Source organism: Mesoplodon mirus (genome assembly GCF_964341445.2).
Source record: "Mesoplodon mirus genome assembly, chromosome: 13".
Lineage (NCBI taxonomy): Eukaryota > Metazoa > Chordata > Mammalia > Artiodactyla > Ziphiidae > Mesoplodon > Mesoplodon mirus.
Genome location: NC_138989.1, coordinates 28,371,072 through 28,392,195, shown reverse-complemented (window position 1 = coordinate 28,392,195; position 21,124 = coordinate 28,371,072). Strand labels below are relative to the sequence as shown.

Sequence of the window (21,124 nt, the reverse complement as noted above, 5' to 3'; positions counted from 1 at the left end):
CCTCGGCCCCTGTAGCGAACCGACGTAAACCCTAGGGGCGCACCGTACGGCCGCCCGCCGTGTGGGGACGCGCGCACGCGCACTGGTGGAGGCGCTGGACGCCGGAGCTTTCTTCTGTGGACCTTCCGCCGGCTGGGCGCTCGCGGCCGGCCTCGCGGGCTCGGTGAGGGGTCGTTCGGGGGGCGGGGGGCGGCGGGCGGGGCGGGCGAGTCGGGCTGCCTTGAGAGCGGGGCCTCCGGGACTCGGGTCTTTTGTCCGGGGCCTGGTCCCTCTTTCCCCAACGCGGCGCTCCCCGCTCGCGGGCCGGGCTGGGCGGGGGTGACGCGCTGCTGACCGGCGGGTGCGGCCGGGTCACCGTGGCTCCCGGCCTCTTGCGGGTCGTTTCACGGAAAAACGGGAAAGGTGACAGTGTTTGAGGTCGCTTTGCTTTTGTTTTCTCCCGACGGCAGACTTTGTTCGCTGAAGCATGAGGTCCCTTTCGAGGCCGTCGCCTGGAGGACAGCTGTTTTCTTGACAGTGTTTTCATTCGCTGTTACCATTTGGAGGTAATTCGACTGGAATTTTTACTGCTCCAAGGTCAACTTTTTCTCCGGATTCCAGTTTTTAGGGCAGTTTACGGTAAGCTTTGAAAACTGTTATGCTAGATGCCTACCTAATGGTAAGGCGTATCTTAGAACGTTGGGGAAGTTTGACTTTGGCTTTTTCCCACAGCTCATACTTTTAAGTGTGTTCAGTTGTGCACATAGGCTTCCAGTCGATAACTACAGCAGATGATATTTTATGTATCCAAACATGAAATGAAAGCAATTAAATATCAGTAAACTCGAGCAGGATTTTTTTTTTTTTTTTTTTTTTTTTTCCGGTACGCGGGCCTCTCACTGCCGTAGCCTCTCCCGTTGCGGAGCACAGGCTCCGGACGCGCAGGCTCAGCGGCCATGGCTCACCGGCCCATCCGCTCCGCGGCATGTGGGATCCTCCGTGACCGGGGCACGAACCCGTGTCCCCTGCATCAGCAGACGGACTCTCAACCACTGCGCCACCAGGGAAGCTCGAGCAGGATGTTTTGAAGTTACTGCTTTAAGGACATACCAAGAGAAATCCCAAAGCTGGCTGCTTAGTTCAAATGCAGTAAAAGGAAAGATAATATTGTATTGTCCATAGATGGACATTGGCATGTCCATAGATGGCTTAGAACAAGTGTAGTCCTTTCTGGAAAAGAGAGACTGGGCAGTAGGTTGCATCTGGAGGAATCTTCCCCTGGATTGTGTTACTGTTACACCCACAGCAAAGCTCTATTCCTGCACTTAGCACTGTATCATAGTGGGTAGGGATTGTCAGCTTTCTGAGGGGAGCCACCTTATTGTTGCTTCACACAGCCAGGCAGAGTGTCTTTCACCGTTTGTTTTTGATAATGATTGTTGCATGAATGATCTTTGCTTAATATCTGGATTTTCTTGGATTTGATTCTTCCTAAGTGGAGATAACCCTTAAAGAGATGTTATACATTTTGATGTGGTATATATATTTATAAGTGAATGAGTAACTTAGTAACTACAAGACTAGATGTGAGGAGGTTACTTGGAAGACTTGTGTAGGAATTTATTTTATTTTTTTAAAAATTTATTTATTTATATATTTAGCTTCACCGGGTCTTAGTTGCAGCACGCGGGATCTGGTTCCCTGACCAGGGATCGAACCTGGACCTCCTGCATTGGGAGTGCAGAGTCTTAGCCACTGGACCACCAGGGAAGTCCCCTGTGCAGGAGTTTGAAGATTGATGGACAGATAGGCAAAGTTTCTGCTCTTAGGGAGAAATCTTTTTAGTGGAAGGAGACAGACAAATACAAAAACAGACAGTGATCAGTGCTGGCAGAAATTAAAATGACTATGGACTCTGGGGTACATCTGACTTCATGATAAGGGATCAACTCTCTTAGAAGGTGAGCTTTGAATTGAGGTGAATGTCAGGAAGGAGCTAGCTGTGCAGACATCTAGAATAGTATTCTAGGCCCCGAGGTGGGGATGGGCTTGAGTATTATAGGAACAGAAAAGCCGTTATGTGGTGAGTGAGGCTGGGGTGTGCAGATGAGGTGGCTCACTGAAGTTTTCAGGAAGAGTATGGTACCTGGCTTATGGTTTACGATCCCTTTGATTGCCATGTGGAGAATTAATTGTAGAGTGGCAAGAATTGGCCTGTGAAGACTGGTTAGGAGGTTTTTCAGTAGGGTAGGATGGTAGTAGAGTCAGAAAGATGTAGAATGACTCAGGGATTGTTTTAGACAAGGCCTGTTTTTCCCTCAGGAATAGGCTCCACTAGATGTGTTTTGATCGGCAACAGTGTTTTTACTGTGTTCAAATGGGTTCAGGTGGAGTCTGTATTTTCCTGTTGTCTGACGGTGCATGTTCCTGAAGGCATTTGAGTTTGAGACTTGTCTGTATAAGATGTGCACTGCGTGATGGAGCTGAGGTCAGGATCCTGGGTGTCCCTAACATGGAAGGGGAGGCTGTCAGGTAAGATGCTTGGCTGTGGAGAGAAGGTGAGAAGGTGGTGCAGAGGTGCAAAGGAAGGGTGGGGACAGGTTTTCCACCTCTTGTGTCCCTAGTGTGGGAGAGTTTGAAAGTGTTTGTAGAAATCGAGAAGAGGAAATGTAGATAGTTAGACATGTCGAAGAGAGGAAAACACTGGGCTGTGGTCTGAGAGGAGGGTGCTTACGTGATAGCTGGTGATAAGTTTGCTGGGTTTGACCCAGTTTGAACATCTTCATTCATTCAGCAAATTTATTGAGGGTCTACTCTGTGCAAGGCACTGCTCTAGATTCATTGGTAAAACAGGTCAAGTCCCTGCCCTCATGGCACTTACATTCTAACGTGGGGTGGGGAATAGTTAAACTGGTGAACTATATAGCACTACAGAAAAAAGGAAGCAGGGCAAGGAGATTGGCATGCCGAGCCTGACTGTACACGCTGGTGGGAAAGTGGACATTTATACAAAGACCTGAAGGAATTGAAGGCGCAGGAGCCTCCGTGGGTTCCAGGGACGGCAGCAAGGTCAGGGTGGCTGGGGTGGAGGGTGCGAGGGAGAGGAGCAGGAGGTCCCAGGTCAGAGTTACTCAGTCCCCCGTTGCCAGCAAGACTGACTTTCTCAGTGAGATGGGAAGCCAGTGGAGTGTTCTGAGCTAAGCAGTGAATGTTTGGCTTGTTTGACTGGGTAACCTGAGTGTGTGGAGGGTAGTCTGGGGAGGAAGATAGAGGCTCTTGCAGGGAGGGTCCCGGTCGGAGAGGGTGTGGCTTGACCATGGCGGTAGCAACCAGGAGTCGTGAGAAATGGCAGGTTCTGGTTATATGGTTGTGGTGTAGCCATTGGGATTTGCTGAGGGATTGCACACTGATGGTTTGGTCTGAGCAACTAGAGAATGGACTTGTTTTCTCTGTGGGGAAGATTGAAGAGCAGGCTTTTCTTGAGGGGGTTGCAGTGAGATGGAATCAAGATTGATGTTTTAGGTGCTTGTTAGATACCTAAGTGAAAATGTCAGGTAGGTGGTTGAACATCTGAGGTTCAGGGGAGAGACCCAGGCTGGAGATACAAGTTTCATATGGGAATTAAAACTTTCAAACTGAGGGCACTCATCCAGAGAGGCTGGGTAGATGGAGGAGACCCAGGAGCCAGCCCTGGAGCCCTCACTGTGTGGAGGTCCGGGAGAGAAGGAGGAGGAAGAGCTGACAGTGGTGCTTTGGAAACCAGGTGAAGAAAGTACTTCTGTGAGGAAGGAGTGTGAATTCGATTCCGTTAGGTCCAAGACGAGGAGGACTGAAAATTGATCGTGGAGTTATGGGTTTGGCAACAGGAAGATCAGTGGTGATGTTGACAAGCCCTTGGTTAGGGCGGTGGGACAGAAGCCAGCTGGGAGTGGGCTTGGATGAGGGGTGGAGCTGGGTGGCCGGTAGTGACTCATATTGGAGGTCTGGGTGGTAGAGGGAGTGCGGATGTAGGTGGCGGTAGCTGTTGGGGGATAGCAGGGCTGAGGTTGAGGAAGGCTTCTTGTGCTCATGGGGAGGACTGCCCCGAGAGATGCAGCAGTGTCGAGGAGGAGAGGCGGGTGTTGGAATGGGAAGGCTAGGCTTCTGCCAGGAGTGTGAATCCTTCATCTGTGATCAGGTGAGTTTAGTAGGTTTCTAGTGGTCTTAAGGCTTTTCCTACTTTGTAGAGTAAATTAGCCCATAATATCTAAACTCACACGTCAGTGATTTGCCACCGACCCCAGCACAGTCCTGCATTGTCGTCTGTCTCATCAGTAGTGGCAGCTTTTAGAATATCCATCCAGGCGCTAAGCCCTCTCCCTTCCTCTCCTTTCAGCTGATGGAATCAGGCCAGACTTCCTAATACACCATTTAAGGCTTGTAGGATCTGGCTCCGTGGTTTTACTCACCCGTTGCCCAAATATGGTGGAGCACCTGCTATGGCCACCACATCCTCAGAACTTAGAGCAGAGTTTGGAGTCATACCTGGGCGCGAATCTTATTAATTGCACAACCTTGGGTCAGCTTAGCTAGTTTAGTCTCTGAGTTTGTTTCTTCTTTTGTAAAACGAGGATAAGTGAGTTAAGGTAGTAGGTATGCAATAAATTTTAATTCTTTTCCACCATTGATTATGTTCATTTGTCACCTTTAACAGCCCTCTTATCTCATACTTTGCCTGAAATGTCCTGCTCATTCTTCAAGGTATAGGGCCAATATCCTCTCATCTCTTGAGTCTTTCCTGATTTAATTATTTTCTTCACTGAATTCCACACAGCCCTTACATGATAAGCACTCTGAAATATTTTTAAAATTGAGTAACGTCTCCTGAGTTCTGAGATCAGGGTCCATCGAACGAGTGGCCAGCATGCACTGTAGGTTCTCTATCAGTAGTACAGACTGTGCCAGTGTTTTCCAGACTTAGCCTTTGTGTGCCACTTTTACCATTTTTGCCTTGTCCATGTGCCAAATATACTTTATTTTTATCTTTATTTATTTATTTATTTTTGGCTGTGTTGGGTCTTCTTTGCTCCGTGTGGGCTTTCTCTAGTTGCGCAGGCGGGGGCTACTCTTCATTTTGGTGGCTTGTCTCCTTGTGGAGCACTGGCTCTAGGTGCGTGGGGTTCAGTAGTTGTGGCATGCAGGCTCAGTAGTTGTGGTGCACGGGCTTAGTTGCTCCACGGCATGTGGGATCTTCCCAGACCAGGATCGAACCCTTGTCCCCTGTGTTGGCAGGTGGATTCTTAACCACTGTGCCACCAGGGAAGTCCCCAAATATACTTTACATAACTTAAATTTTTTCTTTGAACAGACTCACTTTTTTTTTGATGTTGTTGGCTGCACCGCACAGCTTGTGAGATCTTAGTTCCCTGACCAGCGATTGAACCTGGGCCCTCGGCAGTGCAAGCACTGAATCCTAACCACTGGACCGCCAGGGAATGCCGTAGACTCACTTTATTTATTTGTTTGTTTGTTTGTTTGTTGAATTTTTTGGCTGCGTCGGGTCTTCGTTGCTGCGTGCAGGCTTTCTCTAGTTTCGGCGAGCAGGGGCTACTCTTCGTTGTGGTGCAGGGCTTCTCATTGAATTGGCTTCTCGTTGTGTAGCATGGGCTCTAGGCAAGCGGCTTCAGTAGTTGCAGCACTCGGGCTCAGTAGTTGTGGCACACGGGCTTAGTTGCTTCAAGGCATGTGGGATCTTCCCCGGCCAGAGATTGAACTCACGTCCCTTGCATTGACAGCCGGATTCTTAACCACTGCGCCATCAGGGAAGTCCCTAGACTCACTTTTTAAACCATTTACTCATCCTTAATCTTTGAAATCAGGGACTAGATTTTGCTAGTTCTATTTATTCTATTCCCTGTTAGAATGTGTGCCCAGCTTGTATGATGTCCAGAAATTGTCTGTATATGCCATTAGTGTTGTGCCTTCTTCGATTCTTTATTCGATAAATTCAAAATCCAAGAGTAAATTAAGCTGTTGTGTTTCATTATTATGTTAATTATAAGAAGATAGTTTGATGTTTATATTCTCAGCTATAGTATCCCCTCTTAGAGCTGCTCCAAAAAAAGGATTTTATCAGTTTTCTAAGATTTATGGGACTTGTACTCTTAATCGTTTGAAAAAGTTTTATGGTAATATATGATTTATAAGAATACTTTTATTGTTGCAGTGAGATGGAAGATTTTCGAGGTATAGCTGATGAGTCATTCCCAAGCTTTTTAACCAATTCATTACTTGGTGGTAATAGTGAGATTTTGGAAAATGTCACTCTTTCTTCAAATCTTGGCTTGCCTGTTGCTGTTTCAACGCTTGCTAGAAATAGATCCAGCACTGATAACAGGTAAGAATTGTTTGAACCGATGATTTTTTTTAGATTCTTAAAGCCTACTATATACTGATACTTCTGTGAAATTTTTCAGCCAAGCTTGAGCTTTAGCTTTCTCTGAGGCAGATGACCATTTATATAAAATCAACATAGAAGATAAAACCATCTCTTTGCTGTTCTATCGCCTTATCAGTGGTGGGTGGGTAGGTTTGGGATTGAACGCCAGTGACCTTTTGGCCTACCAATGGTCTTTCTGTCCGTGGTATATTGGCTTTGTATTAGTTCAGCCTCCTGGTGGCTGGTGATTTGAGCTGCACCCCCAAATGTGATGTGTATAGTTCACTCATCTTGTGTAACGTGTAAAGTTTACCTATGCCTGAATATCTAAACACTTTCCTGTCCTCCTAACCTAAACATTCTGTATGGAGCACCATCTTTACCTTTGGATTGAAGGGGTTTGGATTAACTCTTTAAAAACCTTTAGCTTTAAGAATTCCACGACTCTCTTGTTTAATACACACATTCTGCTGCTGCACAGGTTTTCAGTGCTTTCCACATGGTTTTGAACCTTGGGGACCCTATTTGTTTTTACCCCCCTGGTGGTTGGTTTTACAGTCATACAGTCCTGTGTCATGGTGAATTTTAAATGTGTATAATTTAGTTATTAACAATTAAAACAGAATTTTTGTGTGTAGGAATTCTGATGTCCAGGCATCTTATTTAGTGGAAGGGAAGTTTTCAATTCCATCAGAGTCGTCTCCCAGTAGCCAGAGTGAAGCTGAACCAAGAGAGAGGTTACAGCTTGTCTTCCCGGATGATGAGTGAGTTCTTACTTCATCTTGCTTTCACTGTGTTAAGAGTGAGTCTCACGTAGTCTTGTGGAAAATGAACACGTGATTGTGTCTCTGATCATTTATAAGAATTTTAACAGTTTTCTTTGTATGATATTAATCGCAAACATTTTTAGTCTTTCAAAATCTTTTTCTGATTCCAAGAGTAAAACATGCTCATTGAAAAAATTATAAAATACAGGCAATTATAAGGCAGACAACAAAGACCTGTCATCCAGTAACTGGAGAAGAGACATTGATTATCTTTTTATTTAGTCTGCTAGACTATTTTCTATGCACATGTACATATGTATTAATTTTTAACAATAATAGGATTAAACTGTACGTACTGTTTATAACCTTCAAAAATTAATGATTGTGTCATCTTTCCATTACAATTAATGTAGGTATGTATCATAATGTTAATGGCTGCACCACGTTAGACACTTAGATGATTGGAATTTTACTATTATAAATTTAGTGAACTTCCTTATTTATACATACATTTTGCATCTAGTAGGTTATTTTATTCAGATAAAATCCTAGGATCAAAATAGCTGAGTTAAGAATATTTAATTTTAAAGACCACTGCGGATTACCACATTGCTCTTTGGAAGATTTGTACCAGTTTACATTCCCATTAGAAGATGTGCATGAGAATGCCTGCTTCTCTGAGCCATCCCTGACATTTGGTGGTGTTATTTTTGATCCTCAATTTTAAATTAATTAATTTATTTATTTATTTATTTATTCCTTTTCTTTCTTTCTTCCTTTCTCCCTCCCTCCCTCCCTCCCTCCCTCCCTCTCTCCCTCCCTTCTTTCATTGGGTCCTTATTGCTGGGCTTTCTTTAGTTTCAGTGAGTGGGGGCTACTCTTCGTTGTGGTGTGCAGGCTTCTCATTGCGGTGGCTTCTCTTGTTGCGGAGCGTGGGCTCTAGGTGCGCGGACTTCAGTAGTTGTGGCTCGCGGGCTCTAAAGCACAGGCTCAGTAGTTGTGGCAGATGGGCTTAGTTGCTCTGCAGCATGTGGAATCTTCCCCGACCAGGGCTCAAACCCATGTCTCTTGCATTAACAGGCAGATTCTTAACCACTGTGCCACCAGGGAAGCCCCTGATCCTCAATTTTAGAAGTAAAAGAATTTATACACGTGCCTAAGTGAATAGAAGAAAGTCTGGAAGGCTTTACACCAAAATGTAAATGGTGGTTATGTCTTGATGGCGGTATTACAGGCAGTCTTAAAGTACTCTGTTTGAATTCATAATCGAGGATTTATGGGATTGAACATAATTTAATGTTTATTCATTACTTATATATTTGTTGTGAATTACCTCTTGATGACATTTAGATATAAGCACTTTCTATATGTTAAAGTTGTTAACTCTATATTCATTTTCTCAACGTGTTTTTTTGTTTTCGTTTTATTTATTTATTTTTAACATCTTTATTGGAGTATAATTGCTTTATAGTGTTGTGTTAGTTTCTGCTGTATAACAAAATGAATCAGCTATGTGCATATGTATATCCCCATATCCCCTCCCTCTTGCGTATCCCTCCCACCCTCCTTATCCCACCCCTCTAGGTGGTTGCGAAGTACCAAGCTGATCTCCCTGGGCCATGCAGCTGCTTCCCACTAGCTATCTATTTTACATTTGGTAGTGTATATATGTCAGTGCTACTCTCTCACTTCGTCTCAGCTTACCCTTCCCTCTCCCCATGTCCTCAAGTCCAGTCTTTACATCTGTGTCTTTATTCCTGTCCTGCCCCTAGGTTCATTAGAACCATTTTTTTTTTTTTAGATTCCATATATATGTGTTAGCATACGGTGTTTGTTTTTCTCTTTCTAACTTACTTCACTCTGTATGACAGACTCTAGGTCCATCCACCTCACTACAAATAACTCAATTTCGTTTCTTTTTATGGCTGAGTAATATTCCATTGTATATATGTGCCACATCTTCTTTATCCATTCATCTGTCGATGGACACTTAGGTTGCTTTCATGTCCTGGCTATTGTAAATAGAGCTGCAATGAATATCGTGGTACATGACTCTTTTTGAATTATGGTTTTCTCAGGGTATATGCCCAGTAATGGGATTTCTGGGTCATATGGTAGTTTTATTTTTAGTTTTTTAAGGAACCTCTGTACTGTTCTCCATAATAGCTGTATCAATTTACATTCCCACCAACAGTGCAAGAGGGTACCCTTTTCTCCACACCCTCTCCAGCATTTATTGTTTGTAGATTTTTTGATGATGGCCATTCTGACTGGTGTGAGGTGATACCTCATTGTAGTTTTGATTTGAATTTCTCTAATGATTAGTGATGTTGAGCATCCTTTCATGTGTTTGTTGGCAGTCTGTATATCTTCATTGGAAAAATGTCCATTTAGGTCTTCTGCCCATTTTTGGATTGGGTTGTTATTTTTTTTGATACTGAGCTGCATGAGCTGCTTGTATATTTTGGAGATTAACCTTTTGTCAGTTGCTTCGTTTGCCAATATTTTCTCCCATTCTGAGGGTTGTCTTTTTGTCTTGCTTATGGTCTTCTTTGCTGTACAAAAGCTTTGAAGTTTCATTAGGTCCCATTTGTTTATTTTTGTTTTTATTTCCATTACTCTAGGAGGTGGGTCAAAAAGGATCTTGCTGTGATTTATGTCATAGAGTTCTGCCTATGTTTTCCTCTGAGAGTTTTATAGTGTCTGGCCTTACATTTAGGTCTTTAATCCATTTGGAGTTTATTTTTGTGTATGGTGTTAGGGAGTGTTCTAATTTCATTCTTTTACATGTAGCTGTCCAGTTTTCCCAGCACCACTTATTGAGGAGGCTGTCTTCTCCATTGTATATTCTTGCCTCCTTTATCAAAGATAAGGTGACCACAGGTGCGTGGGTTTATCGTCAGCTTTCTGTCCTGTTCCATTGATCTTTATTTCTGTTTTTGTGCCAGTACCATACTGTCTTGATTACTGTAGCTTTGTAGTATAGTCTGAAGTCTGGGAGCCTAATTCCTCCAGCTCCATTTTTCTTTCTCAAGATTGTTTTGGCTATTCGGGGTCTTTGTGTTTCCATGCAAATTGTGCAATTTTTTGTTCTAGTTCTGTGAAAAATGCCATTGGTGGTTTGATAGGGATTGCATTGAATCTGTAGATTGTTTTGGGTAGTATAGTCATTTTCACAATGTTGATTCTTCCAATCCAAGGGCATAGTATAACTCTCCATCTGTTTGTATCATCTTTAATTCCTTTCATCAGTGTCTTTTAGTTTTCTGCATACAGGTCTTTTGTCTCCTTAGGTAGGTTTGTTCCTAGGTATCTTATTCTTTCTGTTGCAGTGGTAAATGGGAGGGTTTCCTTAATTTCACTTTAAGATTTTTCATCATTAGTGTAGGAGAATGCAGGAGATTTCTGTGCATTAATTTTGTATCCTGCTACTCTACCAAATTAATTGATTAGTAGTTTTCTGGTAGCATCTTTAGGGTTCTTTGTGTATAGTATTACGTCATCTGCAGTGACAGTTTTACTTTTTCTTTTCTGATCTGTATTCCTTGTTTTTCTTTTTCTTCTCTGATTGCCGTGGCTAAAACTTCCAAAACTATGTTGAGTAACAGTGGTGAGAGTGGCAACCTTGTCTTTTTCCTGATCTAAGAGGAAATGGTTTCAGTTTTTCACCATTGAGAATGATGATGGCTGTGGGTTTGTCATGTATGACCCTTATTATGTTGAGGTAGGTTCCTTCTGTGTCTAATTTCTGGAAAGTTTTTATCATTAATGGGTATTGAATTTTGTCAAAAGCTCTTTCCTCATCTGTTGAGATCATCATATGGTTTTTATCCTTCAGTTTGTTAATATGGTGTTTCACAATGGTTGATTTGCATATATTGAAGAATCCTTGCATTCCTGGGATAAACCCCACTTGATCATGGTGTATGTGCTGTTGGATTCTGTTTGCTAGTATTTTGTTCAGGACTTCTGCATCTATGTTCATCAGCGATATTAGCCTGTAGTTTTCTTTTTGTGAGATCTTCACCTGGTTTTGGTATCAGGGTGATGGTGGCCTCGCATAATGAGTTTGGGAGTGTTCCTCCCTGTGCTGTATTTTGGAAGAGTTTGGGAAGGATAGGTGTCAGCTTTTCTCTAAAAGTTTGATAGAATTCGCCTGTGAAGCCATCTGGTCCTGGGCTTTTGTTTGTTAGAAGATTTTTTTTTTTTTTTTTTTTTTTTTTTGCGGTACATGGGCCTCTCACTGCTGTGGCCTCTCCCGTTGCGGAGCACAGGCTCCAGACGCGCAGGCTCAGCGGCCATGGCTCACGGGCCCAGCCGCTCTGCGGCATGTGGGATCTTCCCAGACCAGGGCACGAACCTGTGTCCCCTGCATCGGCAGGCGGACTCTCAACCACTGCGCCACCAGGGAAGCCCTGTTAGAAGATTTTATTTTATTTTATTTTATTTGCGATATGCGGGCCTCTCACTGCTGTGGCCTCTCCCGTTGCAGAGCAAAGGCTCTGGACGCGCAGTCTCAGCTGCCATGGCTCACGGGCCCGGCCGCTCCGCGGCATGTGGGATCCTCCCAGACCGGAGCACAAACCCGTGTCCCCTGCATCAGCAGGGGGACTCTCAACCACTGCGCCACCAGGGAAGCCCCTGTTAGAAGATTTTTAATCACAGTTTCAATTTCAGTCAATATGTGTTTTTGACTGAGTGCCTACTGTGTGCCAGCTACCTCTCCGAGGGCTTGGGAAATAGCAGTGGACAGAACAGACATTACACAAAAAGACACCAAAATACACCAGTTTTACAGTATATTAGAAGGGGAAAAGTGATAGGAAAAAACAGAACATGATAAGGAGGGAAGTTAGGAGGGCTGAAAGGTGTTGTCATTGTGAGTCTCCTTGAGGAGGTGTGAGTTCAGAGCAGAGACTTGAAGGAGAGAGTCAGCCCCGTTGGCCTCAGGAGGAGGAGCCTTTCAAGGGGAGGGTGCAGCAGCGGGAGGGCACTGAGTGAGAGCATCCCTGGTGTGTCCATGAGCAGGAAGGAGGCGGCATGGGGTGGGCAAAGCTTCTGACTCCGGGTGAAGTGGGAAACCCACCAAGGGTTCCATCTCAACTCTGGTTTGATTAGCCCCCTCTGGCTACCAGTGGAGAATAGACTGCTGGGAAGCAAGACCGTAAGCATGATGACCACTCGGGAAGGTGGGTTCTCAAGGGGCCAGTAGGTGGAGGAGAGGAGGGGAGAGGAGAGGAGAGGAGAGGAGAGGAGTGGAGGAACAGAGATCAGAGGTAGGGAGCACACAGCCTGGCGGGCAGGCTGGGGTCTTCGGTAAGTGCCAGGTGTTCAGTGTGGTGTTCTTGGCCACTCCACTCTGCACAGGCGTTTCTTAGGCCTTATCTGGAGAAGAGCCTTCTTCCTGGGTGCACAGGGTCGTGTTGGCACTGCTGATGTATGTGGGTGGGTTGGGGAGCAGAAATGGAGGGCTCTCTGGGACGGTTGCCTGAAAGACTTGCTTAAGATTTAATTTGAAAAATTTTGATGGGCCTTTAAAAACAATGATAGCTGTAGGTTTGAGGAAGTTGAGTTTTGCAGGGGGGTGATGGTGGTGGTTAATTTAGAGTGCCCTCAACTGTCTCTGTTGTCCTAAAGTTTTAATGGTCACACTACATGTCTTTCGGGGGGTGGGGAGTGGCAGGGGGAGGTTTAAGATATGAAAATTAACTAAATGTCCTGACTTCTTTATTTCATTTTACCGTCTTGCTCCCCCCCACCACCACCCCTTTTCTTAAAAATATGTTACATAGGGACCTTTATTGTCTTTTTGTTTCCTCATATTCTCATTTATTTATTTGTGATATAATTGACATGTAACATTATATTAGTTTTAGGTGTACAGCTTGATTTGATGTTGGTATACATTTGGGAAATGTCACCACCATATGTCTCATTAACATGTCTCCTTACGGAGTTACAAAAAAATTTTTTTTCTTGTGAGGAGAGCTTTTAAGATCTACTCTCTTAGCAACTTTCAAATATACAATACAGTATTATTAACTACAGTCACCATGCTGTACATTACATCCCTCAGGACTTATTTTATAACTGGAAGTTTATACCTTTTGTCCCCCTTCACCCATTTCTCCCCCAACCCCAGGCTCTGGGAACCACCAGTTTGCTCTCTGTATCTATGAGCTTGGTTTTTTTGTTTGTGTGTTTTTAGATTCCATTTATAAACAAGATCGTACAGTATCTGTCTTTTTCTGTCTGACTTAGTTCACTAAGCTTAATACTCTCTAGTTTCATCTGTTGTGAATGACAAGATTTCATTTTTTTATGGCTGAGTGCTATTCCATTGCGTGTGTGTGTACACACACACAGACTACATTTTCTTTGTTCATCTATTGATGGGCACTTAGGGTTGCTTCCATATCTTGGCAATTGTAAATAGTGCTCCGGTGAACATAGAGGTGCATATATCTTTTCCATTTAGTGTTTTCATTTTTAGAAAATACCCAGGAGCAGAATTGCTGTATCATATAGTAGTTCTATTTTTTATTTTTTGAGGAACCTTCATGCTGTTTTCTATAGCGGCTGCACCAATGTACATTCCCACAACAGTGTAGGAGGGTTCCCTTTTCTCCACATCCTCATCAACACTTGCTGTTTGTTGTCTTTTTGATGACAGCCATTCTGACAGGTGTGAGGTGATACCTCATTGTGGTTTTATTTATTTATTTATTTTAAATTATTTATTTATTGACTGCATTGGGTCTTCTTTGCTGTGCACGGGCTTTTTCTCTAGTTGCGGCCAGCGGGGGCTACTCTTCGTTGTGGCGTGCGGGCTTCTTATTTTGGTGGCTTCTCTTGTTGCAGAGCACAGGCTCTAGAGTGCAGGCTCAGTAGTTGTGGCTCACGGGCTTAGTTGCTCCGCAGCATGTGGGATCTTCCTGGACCAGGGCTTGAACTCGTGTCCCCTGCGTCGGCAGGCAGATTCTTAACCAGTGTGCCACCAGGGAAGTCCCTCATTGTGGTTTTGATTTGCATTTCCCTGGTGATTAGCAGTGTTGAGCATCTTTTCATGTACCTGTTGGCCAGCTTTATGTCTTTGGAAAAATGTTTCTTCAGGTCTTTAGCCCATTTTTTAATCAGGTTGTTTGTGTTTTTGCTATTGAGTTGTATGAGTTCTTTGTATATTTTGGAAGTTAGCCCCTTATTAGGTATATGACTGACAGATATCTTTTCCTATTCAGTAGGCTGCCTTTTCATCCTGTGGTTTCCTTTGCTGTGTACCACCCCCCCACACCTCTTTTTCTGTTTTCTTTACCACATGACTTTGTATCCATTTATAGCCTTTCCACCCGCCCCTGGCTTTTTTTTTTTTTTTTTAAATAAATTTATTTATCTTATTTTTGGATGCATTGGGTCTTCAGTTGCTTTGCGCGGGCTTCCTCTAGTTGCGGCGAGCAGGGGCTACTCTTCATTGCGGTGCGCGGGCTTCTCGTTGCGGTGGCTTTTCTTATTGCGTAGGCACGCGGGCTCAGTAGTTGTGCCTCGCAGGTGCTATAGCACAGGCTCAGTAGTTGTGGCTCACGCACTCTAGAGCACAGGCTCAGTAGTTGTGGCACACGGGCTTAGTTATTGTGTGGCATGTGGGATCTTCCCGGACCCGGGCTCGAACCTGTGTCCCCTGCATTGGCAGGCGGATTCTTAACCACTGCGCCACCAGGGAAGTCCCCTCTACCCTCTGTTTTACTTACTTCTGTTTGATTGGGGTGAAGCTTTCCTATACCTGCCTGCATATGCACCTTTGGATTAAGTGGTTGGCTCTCTGTGTATTACAGCCGCAATAAAGAGGTGGAGAAACTGGGAGGCAAGTTAGAGTTTGCCTCAGGGGCAGAGGGTTAGGACTTGGAGTCTGTGTAAGAGCCATTTTCATTTCATTCATCCTGGCCAGATTTAAGTCTGGCCCTGGGTTTGTCACATGATGAATTTGTTGCATTTAGCAGCTTTTTCCTGAAGTTCCATCTGCTGGTGAAATGCCTATGGTGAGTGGGGACAGACCCAAGAGCTTTTGCAGTAGGTTGGGTGGAAAGTTGCCTTTAAGGAAGAACCTTTCCATCCAAATGGAAGATGATGATAGAACAGTGGCAGGGGCTAAAGTACAGCTTCAAAGCATTTGTAGTTCCAAGCAGTAGCTATTTGGCAAATATACAATATCCTTTAAGTCTGTCTTGTTTTTTGAAAAGCTGAGGTTTTCTCTAGATGTGGTAGATTCACAGATACTTACTTGGGAAAGAAAAAACTCTGCCTCTTATCACTTGAGAGGCAGACTAGCAATATATTTGACTTCGGTAGATGTACATCACTGGACCCAAAATGATGGTATCGTCCGCAGGACGCCTGGCTGGTTCCAGAAATGTTTCGTTTCACTGTATCCATTTTTTCTTTTTAAGAAATAACTGATTAATGGATACTTTATAGATATACCTAAGATAACTAATATTTCATTATTATTCTGTTCCCTAATTTAAAAGTTCTGTCTCTAAGAAAAAGAATCAGACAGAAGGTCGACATTTGTCAGGTGCTGTCCTCAAAGAGTCAGCTTTTCAAAGTGATAGAGGAAGAACGGAAGAGGAGCATGTTAGAGCTGCAAAACCCTTTCAGAGCCAAGATCCTTCTGATGGGATTTCACCACTGGAGCAGGAGCGAGGTACTGAACTATTAGAAATCATTCCTTAATGTATATATTTTAATTTCCTTTTTAAAAATCTTTTTTTTTTTTTTTTTTTTTTTGCGGTACGCGGGCCTCTCACTGTTGTGGCCTCTCCCGTTGCGGAGCACAGGCTCCGGACGCACAGGCCCAGAGGCCATGGCTCACGGGCCCAGCCGCTCCGCGGCATTTGGGATCCTACCTGACCGGGGCACGAACCCGTGTCCCCTGCATCAGCAGGCGGAGTCGCAACCACTGCGCCACCAGGGAAGCCCTAAAAATCTTTTTTTTAATTGACGTATAGTTGATGTACAAAATTACAGAAGTTACGGGTGTGTAGTATGGTGATTCACAATTTTTAAAGGTTATACTCCATTTATTATAAAATATTATAAATATTGGCAATATTCCCCATGTTGTACAATATATTTTTGTAGCTTATTTTATACCTAATAGTTTGTTCCTCTTAATCCCCTACTCCTGTAATGCCCCTCCCCCTCCTCTCTCCCCACTGGTAACCACTATTTTTTTCTCTTTGTCTGTGAGTCTGCTTCTTTTTTGTTATATTCATTAGTTTGTTATATTTTTTAGATTCCACATATAAGTGATATCATACAGTTTTAATCTCCTTTCTTATTTTTTTGTCTGTGGACCAGTGTTTATCTTAAACTATGATACCATAAACTGAAAATGCTTTGGTTTGACACTTACCTATTAATACCATGTTTATAATACTTTTATAGGAAAGGATCTCTTAATGAATCTCTGAATTATCCATACTGATTAAGCTGAAATCTCCTTTCCTGTGGAAAACATGCTGTCTGATGGTCACAGCACACTTCATGTTCAAGACAAGGAGGCTGCTTCTAATACACCTGTCACATTTGCCCTACCAATTAATTTGTATTCTTGTCATCAGTCATTTTTGTTCCTAAGTTAAAATTTTTACAGGATGTTTGTATTTCTCTTGATGAAAAATGTCGTATGTGTGTGAAAGTAGACTAGATTAACTCCTCACACAAGAAATGAAAGAAAGTAAGACAAATTGGGCTTATTCAAAATTGAAAACTTCTGTGCTTCAAAAGACACTTTTGAGACAGTGAAAAGACATCCCAAAGATAGGCGAATATGTTTGCAAATCATATGTATCATATGTATATGATCAGGGACCAGCATCCAGAATATGTAGAGAAGTGGTATAGCTCAATAAAAAGACAGATAACCCAGTACTGTAAATGGCAGAGGCTGTTCAGTAGACATTTCTATAAAGAAGTTGTACAGATGGCCAATAGACACATGAGAAAATGCTCAACAGCTGTAATCATCAGGGAAATTCAAAACCATGAGAGATCAATTCACACCCACTGGAATTACTAGAATCAAGAAGATGGGAAATAGCAAGTATTGGTTGGAAACTGCGACGCTCACCCATTGCTCGTCGGGATGTAAAATGGTGCTGCTACTGTGGAAGATAGTTTAACGTTTCCTCAAAACTTTAAACGTAGCATTACCCTATGACCCAACAAGTCCAGTCCTAGGCATACACCTAAGAGAAATGAAAACGTGTGTCAACACTAAAACTTGTGTACGTGAATGTTCATAGCAGCATTAGTCAGAGTAGCCAGAAAGTGGAGACAACTCAGATCGCCATCAGCTGATGTATGGATAAATAAAATGCAGTATGTCCATACAGTGGAGTGTTGTTCAGCCGTAAAAAGGAGTGAAGTACTGATACCTGTTGTAATAGGATGACCCTTGAAAGCATGCTGAGTGAAAGAAGACAGATTCAGAAGGCCCCATGCTGTGACTCCATTTATCCGAAGGTGAATCTGTAGGTACAGGACAGGCAAATCCACTGAGACAAAGTAGATTAGTGGTGCTAGGGCCTGGGGGGCAGGGAGAATGGGGAGTAACTGTTTATGGGTACAGGATTTCTTTCTGGTATGATGAAAATATTGTGGAATTCGAGATAATGGTTGAACAACTTTGTAAATATACTAAAAACCACTGAATTGTATACTTCAAAAGGGTGATTTTATGGTATGTAAGTTTTATATCAGTTTAAAAAAAACCTCCCCATATACCTCTCTCACAGTTTCAGTTAGTACAAGATTTTGTCACACTTGCTTAATCTCTTCTGTTTTTCTATTACCTTTTTTCCTGATATTAAAAAATTCCAGACATCATTTTATTCCTACATATTTTAGCTTACGTCTCTAAAAATACGGGCATTTTCCTACATAACCATAGTGATGTTAATACTGTTAACCAAAATAATTCTGTTATTATCATATAGTACTCTGGTCCATATTCAGTTTACTAATTATCTTGGTTGGTTTGCTTGGACTGGGGTTCAAGGAAGGTTCCATTGTATTTTGCTCCATCTGTCGTGGTGTCTCTTAGGTATGTCATTCTGGAGCTGTCCTGCTGTTTGGCATTGTCTGTTTGATCACTCGTGGTGTCATTTTTCTTCTCTCTTCCCCACATCCTCTGTAAAGCAGAAGTTAGCTTTAAAGCCTTGTTAGATTCCTATTCAGGTGTTTTTGGCATATGTATAATTTTTTAAGCTTCCCCACCCTAACAGGTTTTTAATTTAACTGACCACTGATGGGCTTCTATACCATCATTTAAAAGTGCTCTATTCTATTTAAAGGGAAAAAATGTATAGTTCATTAATTTGCTATTTTTGAGTGTTATTGGGTATTTAGTTGATAAAATATTAATAATTTGGTCTTAGTTTTTGTTTTTGTTTACTTTAACAGACTCGCCTATTGATTTTTGTTCACGATCCTGGATGAATAAGGAGAACAAGGTAATCTTTTCTATGTTATCAATTTCTAGTATTAGGAGAGTGAAAGTACCTATTTCACAAATATGAATGCTAAGTAGTATTAATATTAGCTAGAAGTCTTCTACTTGTAAATAGCAGAAATCCACCTTACTGCTACGAGTAACCGGGAAGCTGACAGTAGGGCTGGTCTGGGGCTTCCTGTGTCTCCAGGGCTGTCTGCACCTCTGCTCTGCTTCACTCCATGCCGACTCCTCCGGAATGTTGGTCCCGTGGAGTGAGGGTTTCTCTTTGTTTCATGTATTGCATCCTGAGTGTCCAGCACATAGCTGGCACTTGATAATCTGTTGAATGATAGGGAAGCTGAATTCATTTGTAGGTAACCCAAGTGTTCATGATCAAAAAAAACAAGAACATGAAAAAGAAAAAAAACAAGAACATGATCTTTCTTTTAGGGTAAATTTTTAAAAAAAAAGCACAATTCTAATGAGCTCACTTGGGTCCGTCCTCCCCTCTGTAAATCACTGTGCCAACGGGTGGGTTGGGATAAAACTCTGATTTATGATGCTGGACCCTACATCCACTTCTGTGCGTGTGTGCATGTGTGTGCATGTGTGTGCATGTGCATCAGTGCATATATGTGCATAGATAGAGGGATGTGACTAAAACCACCCCCACCCCACCCCCCGGACCACATGAAGTGAAAAGAGACGGGCTCCTCAGAGGACAGGCACTGAGCAGATAAACAGTTTGTGTTCAACATAAACCGTCTCATATTTATGAGAGTTGTTTATAAAGTATGAACCAAGTATTGATACTTTTAAAACTTACAAAAAGGAAATGCAATTTTTATTTTATTTTACTTTCGTAAGAATTTTTAACATTATTTTTGTCAAATGATTAAAAGAGGTCTAAAGTAAGAGTTGTTTCCGTGTGCCAGGGGTTGGTACACTCTAGCTCATTGCCCACATCCAACCTGCTGCCTGTTTTTGTAAAGTTTTATCGGAAAGTAGCTGTGTCCATTTGTTTCTATATTGTTTATGGCTGCTTTTGTGCCACAACAGCTGAGTTGAGAAGTTGTGACAGAGATTGCATGGCCAGCAGACCCTGAAATGTTTACTGTCTGGCCCTTTGCAGAGAACGTTTGTTGACCCCTGCTCTGTACACTGCTCCCTCTATGTAACCACTAGTAACTTATATATGTGAGTGATGCTTTTTAGAGGAACTTCAGGTGTAGTCAAATTGAAATTCAGTCAGAAGGCTTGATTTCTTGAACACTGAGAAAAATGGTTTCTAAGAGAGAGATCATAACTTTTCCTGTGATAGGTAATTTTATTTCCTTAGGATGGTTGAAGAATTAACTTCCTAAAAGTATTAGAAATCATTGATAACAAAGAGAAGGACCATAAAACTAGAAAGCAGGAAGACAAGTATAGATACATGAGATACTTGATACAAAAGATGAAGAAGTAAGAGCAGGGGGAAAATAAATACACTAGAAAACCTAGACCAGTGGGGCCACCACTGCATTGGCCTTGGGTTTAGCGTGAGCTGTCCTGGCAGCCATGGCAGTGAAGGTCTCATTGTCCAAACTGAGTGCATAACTCAGCACTGTGCTCTACAAGTGTGTAAATGGGTTGAGAGCCCGTGTTTTTTCCCAAAACGTTAATGTGCATTTTTCAGTCTTAATTCTTGAGATGGTATTATTTGATATATATTTAATATGATGGTGAAATAAGATTGACACTTGAGGAACTTCACATTTTATTCTGGGCTTTGAAGTGTCCTAGCAAACTGCCATGTGCCCTGTGGCCCCTAGTTGGAGCAGGGACGTCCACTGTCCAGGGTGGGCTGCAGAGTCCAGCTTTGCTGTTACCTGCACCTCCTGTCCAGGCCTTGAGCTGCCCCAGTTCATTTGTGTGTTAGTACACGAACTATATTACCAGGTCCTTAGAGCACGTGCACACAGTGTGAAACCTTGGAACTTTAAGGATGTCTCATTGGGTGGGTCAGGGGAGGGGGGTGGCATGGGGACAGGAAGAAAGTTATTAATACGTGCAAAACAGGTAGCCCTTCATTGCCTGAACTGTGAACCACAGACCTTGAGCACATTGATGGGCCTTTCTGCAGCCTGTGCTGTGGTCTTCACAGTAGTGAGTGTGCTGCTCTCATTACAGTTTTATTTCTTATAGGTTGTTGTTCCTGATGCTGGAAAACATTTTGAAGAAAGGAATCCAAACAATGACTTAAGCCATAATAGTTTCCTAGAAAATGAGAAACTGATGTCACTTGCCAGCTTGGAAGATTCTTCTGGTAGCATCACAAAACACAACTGGTGTTTTCCTTGTCCTGACCTTGCCACTCCATGTATCTCTGCTGCTTTGTTGCCGTAGTTACTATGCACCTTTTTGTTTCTCTGCCTTCTCCTTTACCAGTTACTTACAAGCACTCAAGTGGCCACTTGTGTTAAGTGA

General features: G+C 42.9%; 1 protein-coding gene across 11 annotated transcripts in view; it reads left to right on the top strand.

The window, feature by feature from the left end:
- Positions 1–70: 70 nt before the first annotated feature.
- The window catches only part of CEP192 (centrosomal protein 192), a 102,024-nt gene continuing 80,970 nt past the window's right edge, over positions 71–21,124 (top strand). For 10 of the 11 annotated variants that reach the window (XM_082640526.1, XM_082640533.1, XM_082640535.1 and 7 more), the window contains exons 1-7: positions 71–163; positions 450–618; positions 6,185–6,355; positions 7,036–7,161; positions 15,687–15,862; positions 18,625–18,674; positions 20,843–20,963. In XM_082640526.1, coding sequence (XP_082496652.1) covers positions 6,189–6,355; positions 7,036–7,161; positions 15,687–15,862; positions 18,625–18,674; positions 20,843–20,963 — 640 coding nt within the window. In that variant the 5' untranslated portion in view covers positions 71–163; positions 450–618; positions 6,185–6,188. The remainder of the gene's footprint in view (positions 164–449; positions 619–6,184; positions 6,356–7,035; positions 7,162–15,686; positions 15,863–18,624; positions 18,675–20,842; positions 20,964–21,124) is intronic. The other variant, XM_082640528.1, reaches the window with a different exon arrangement.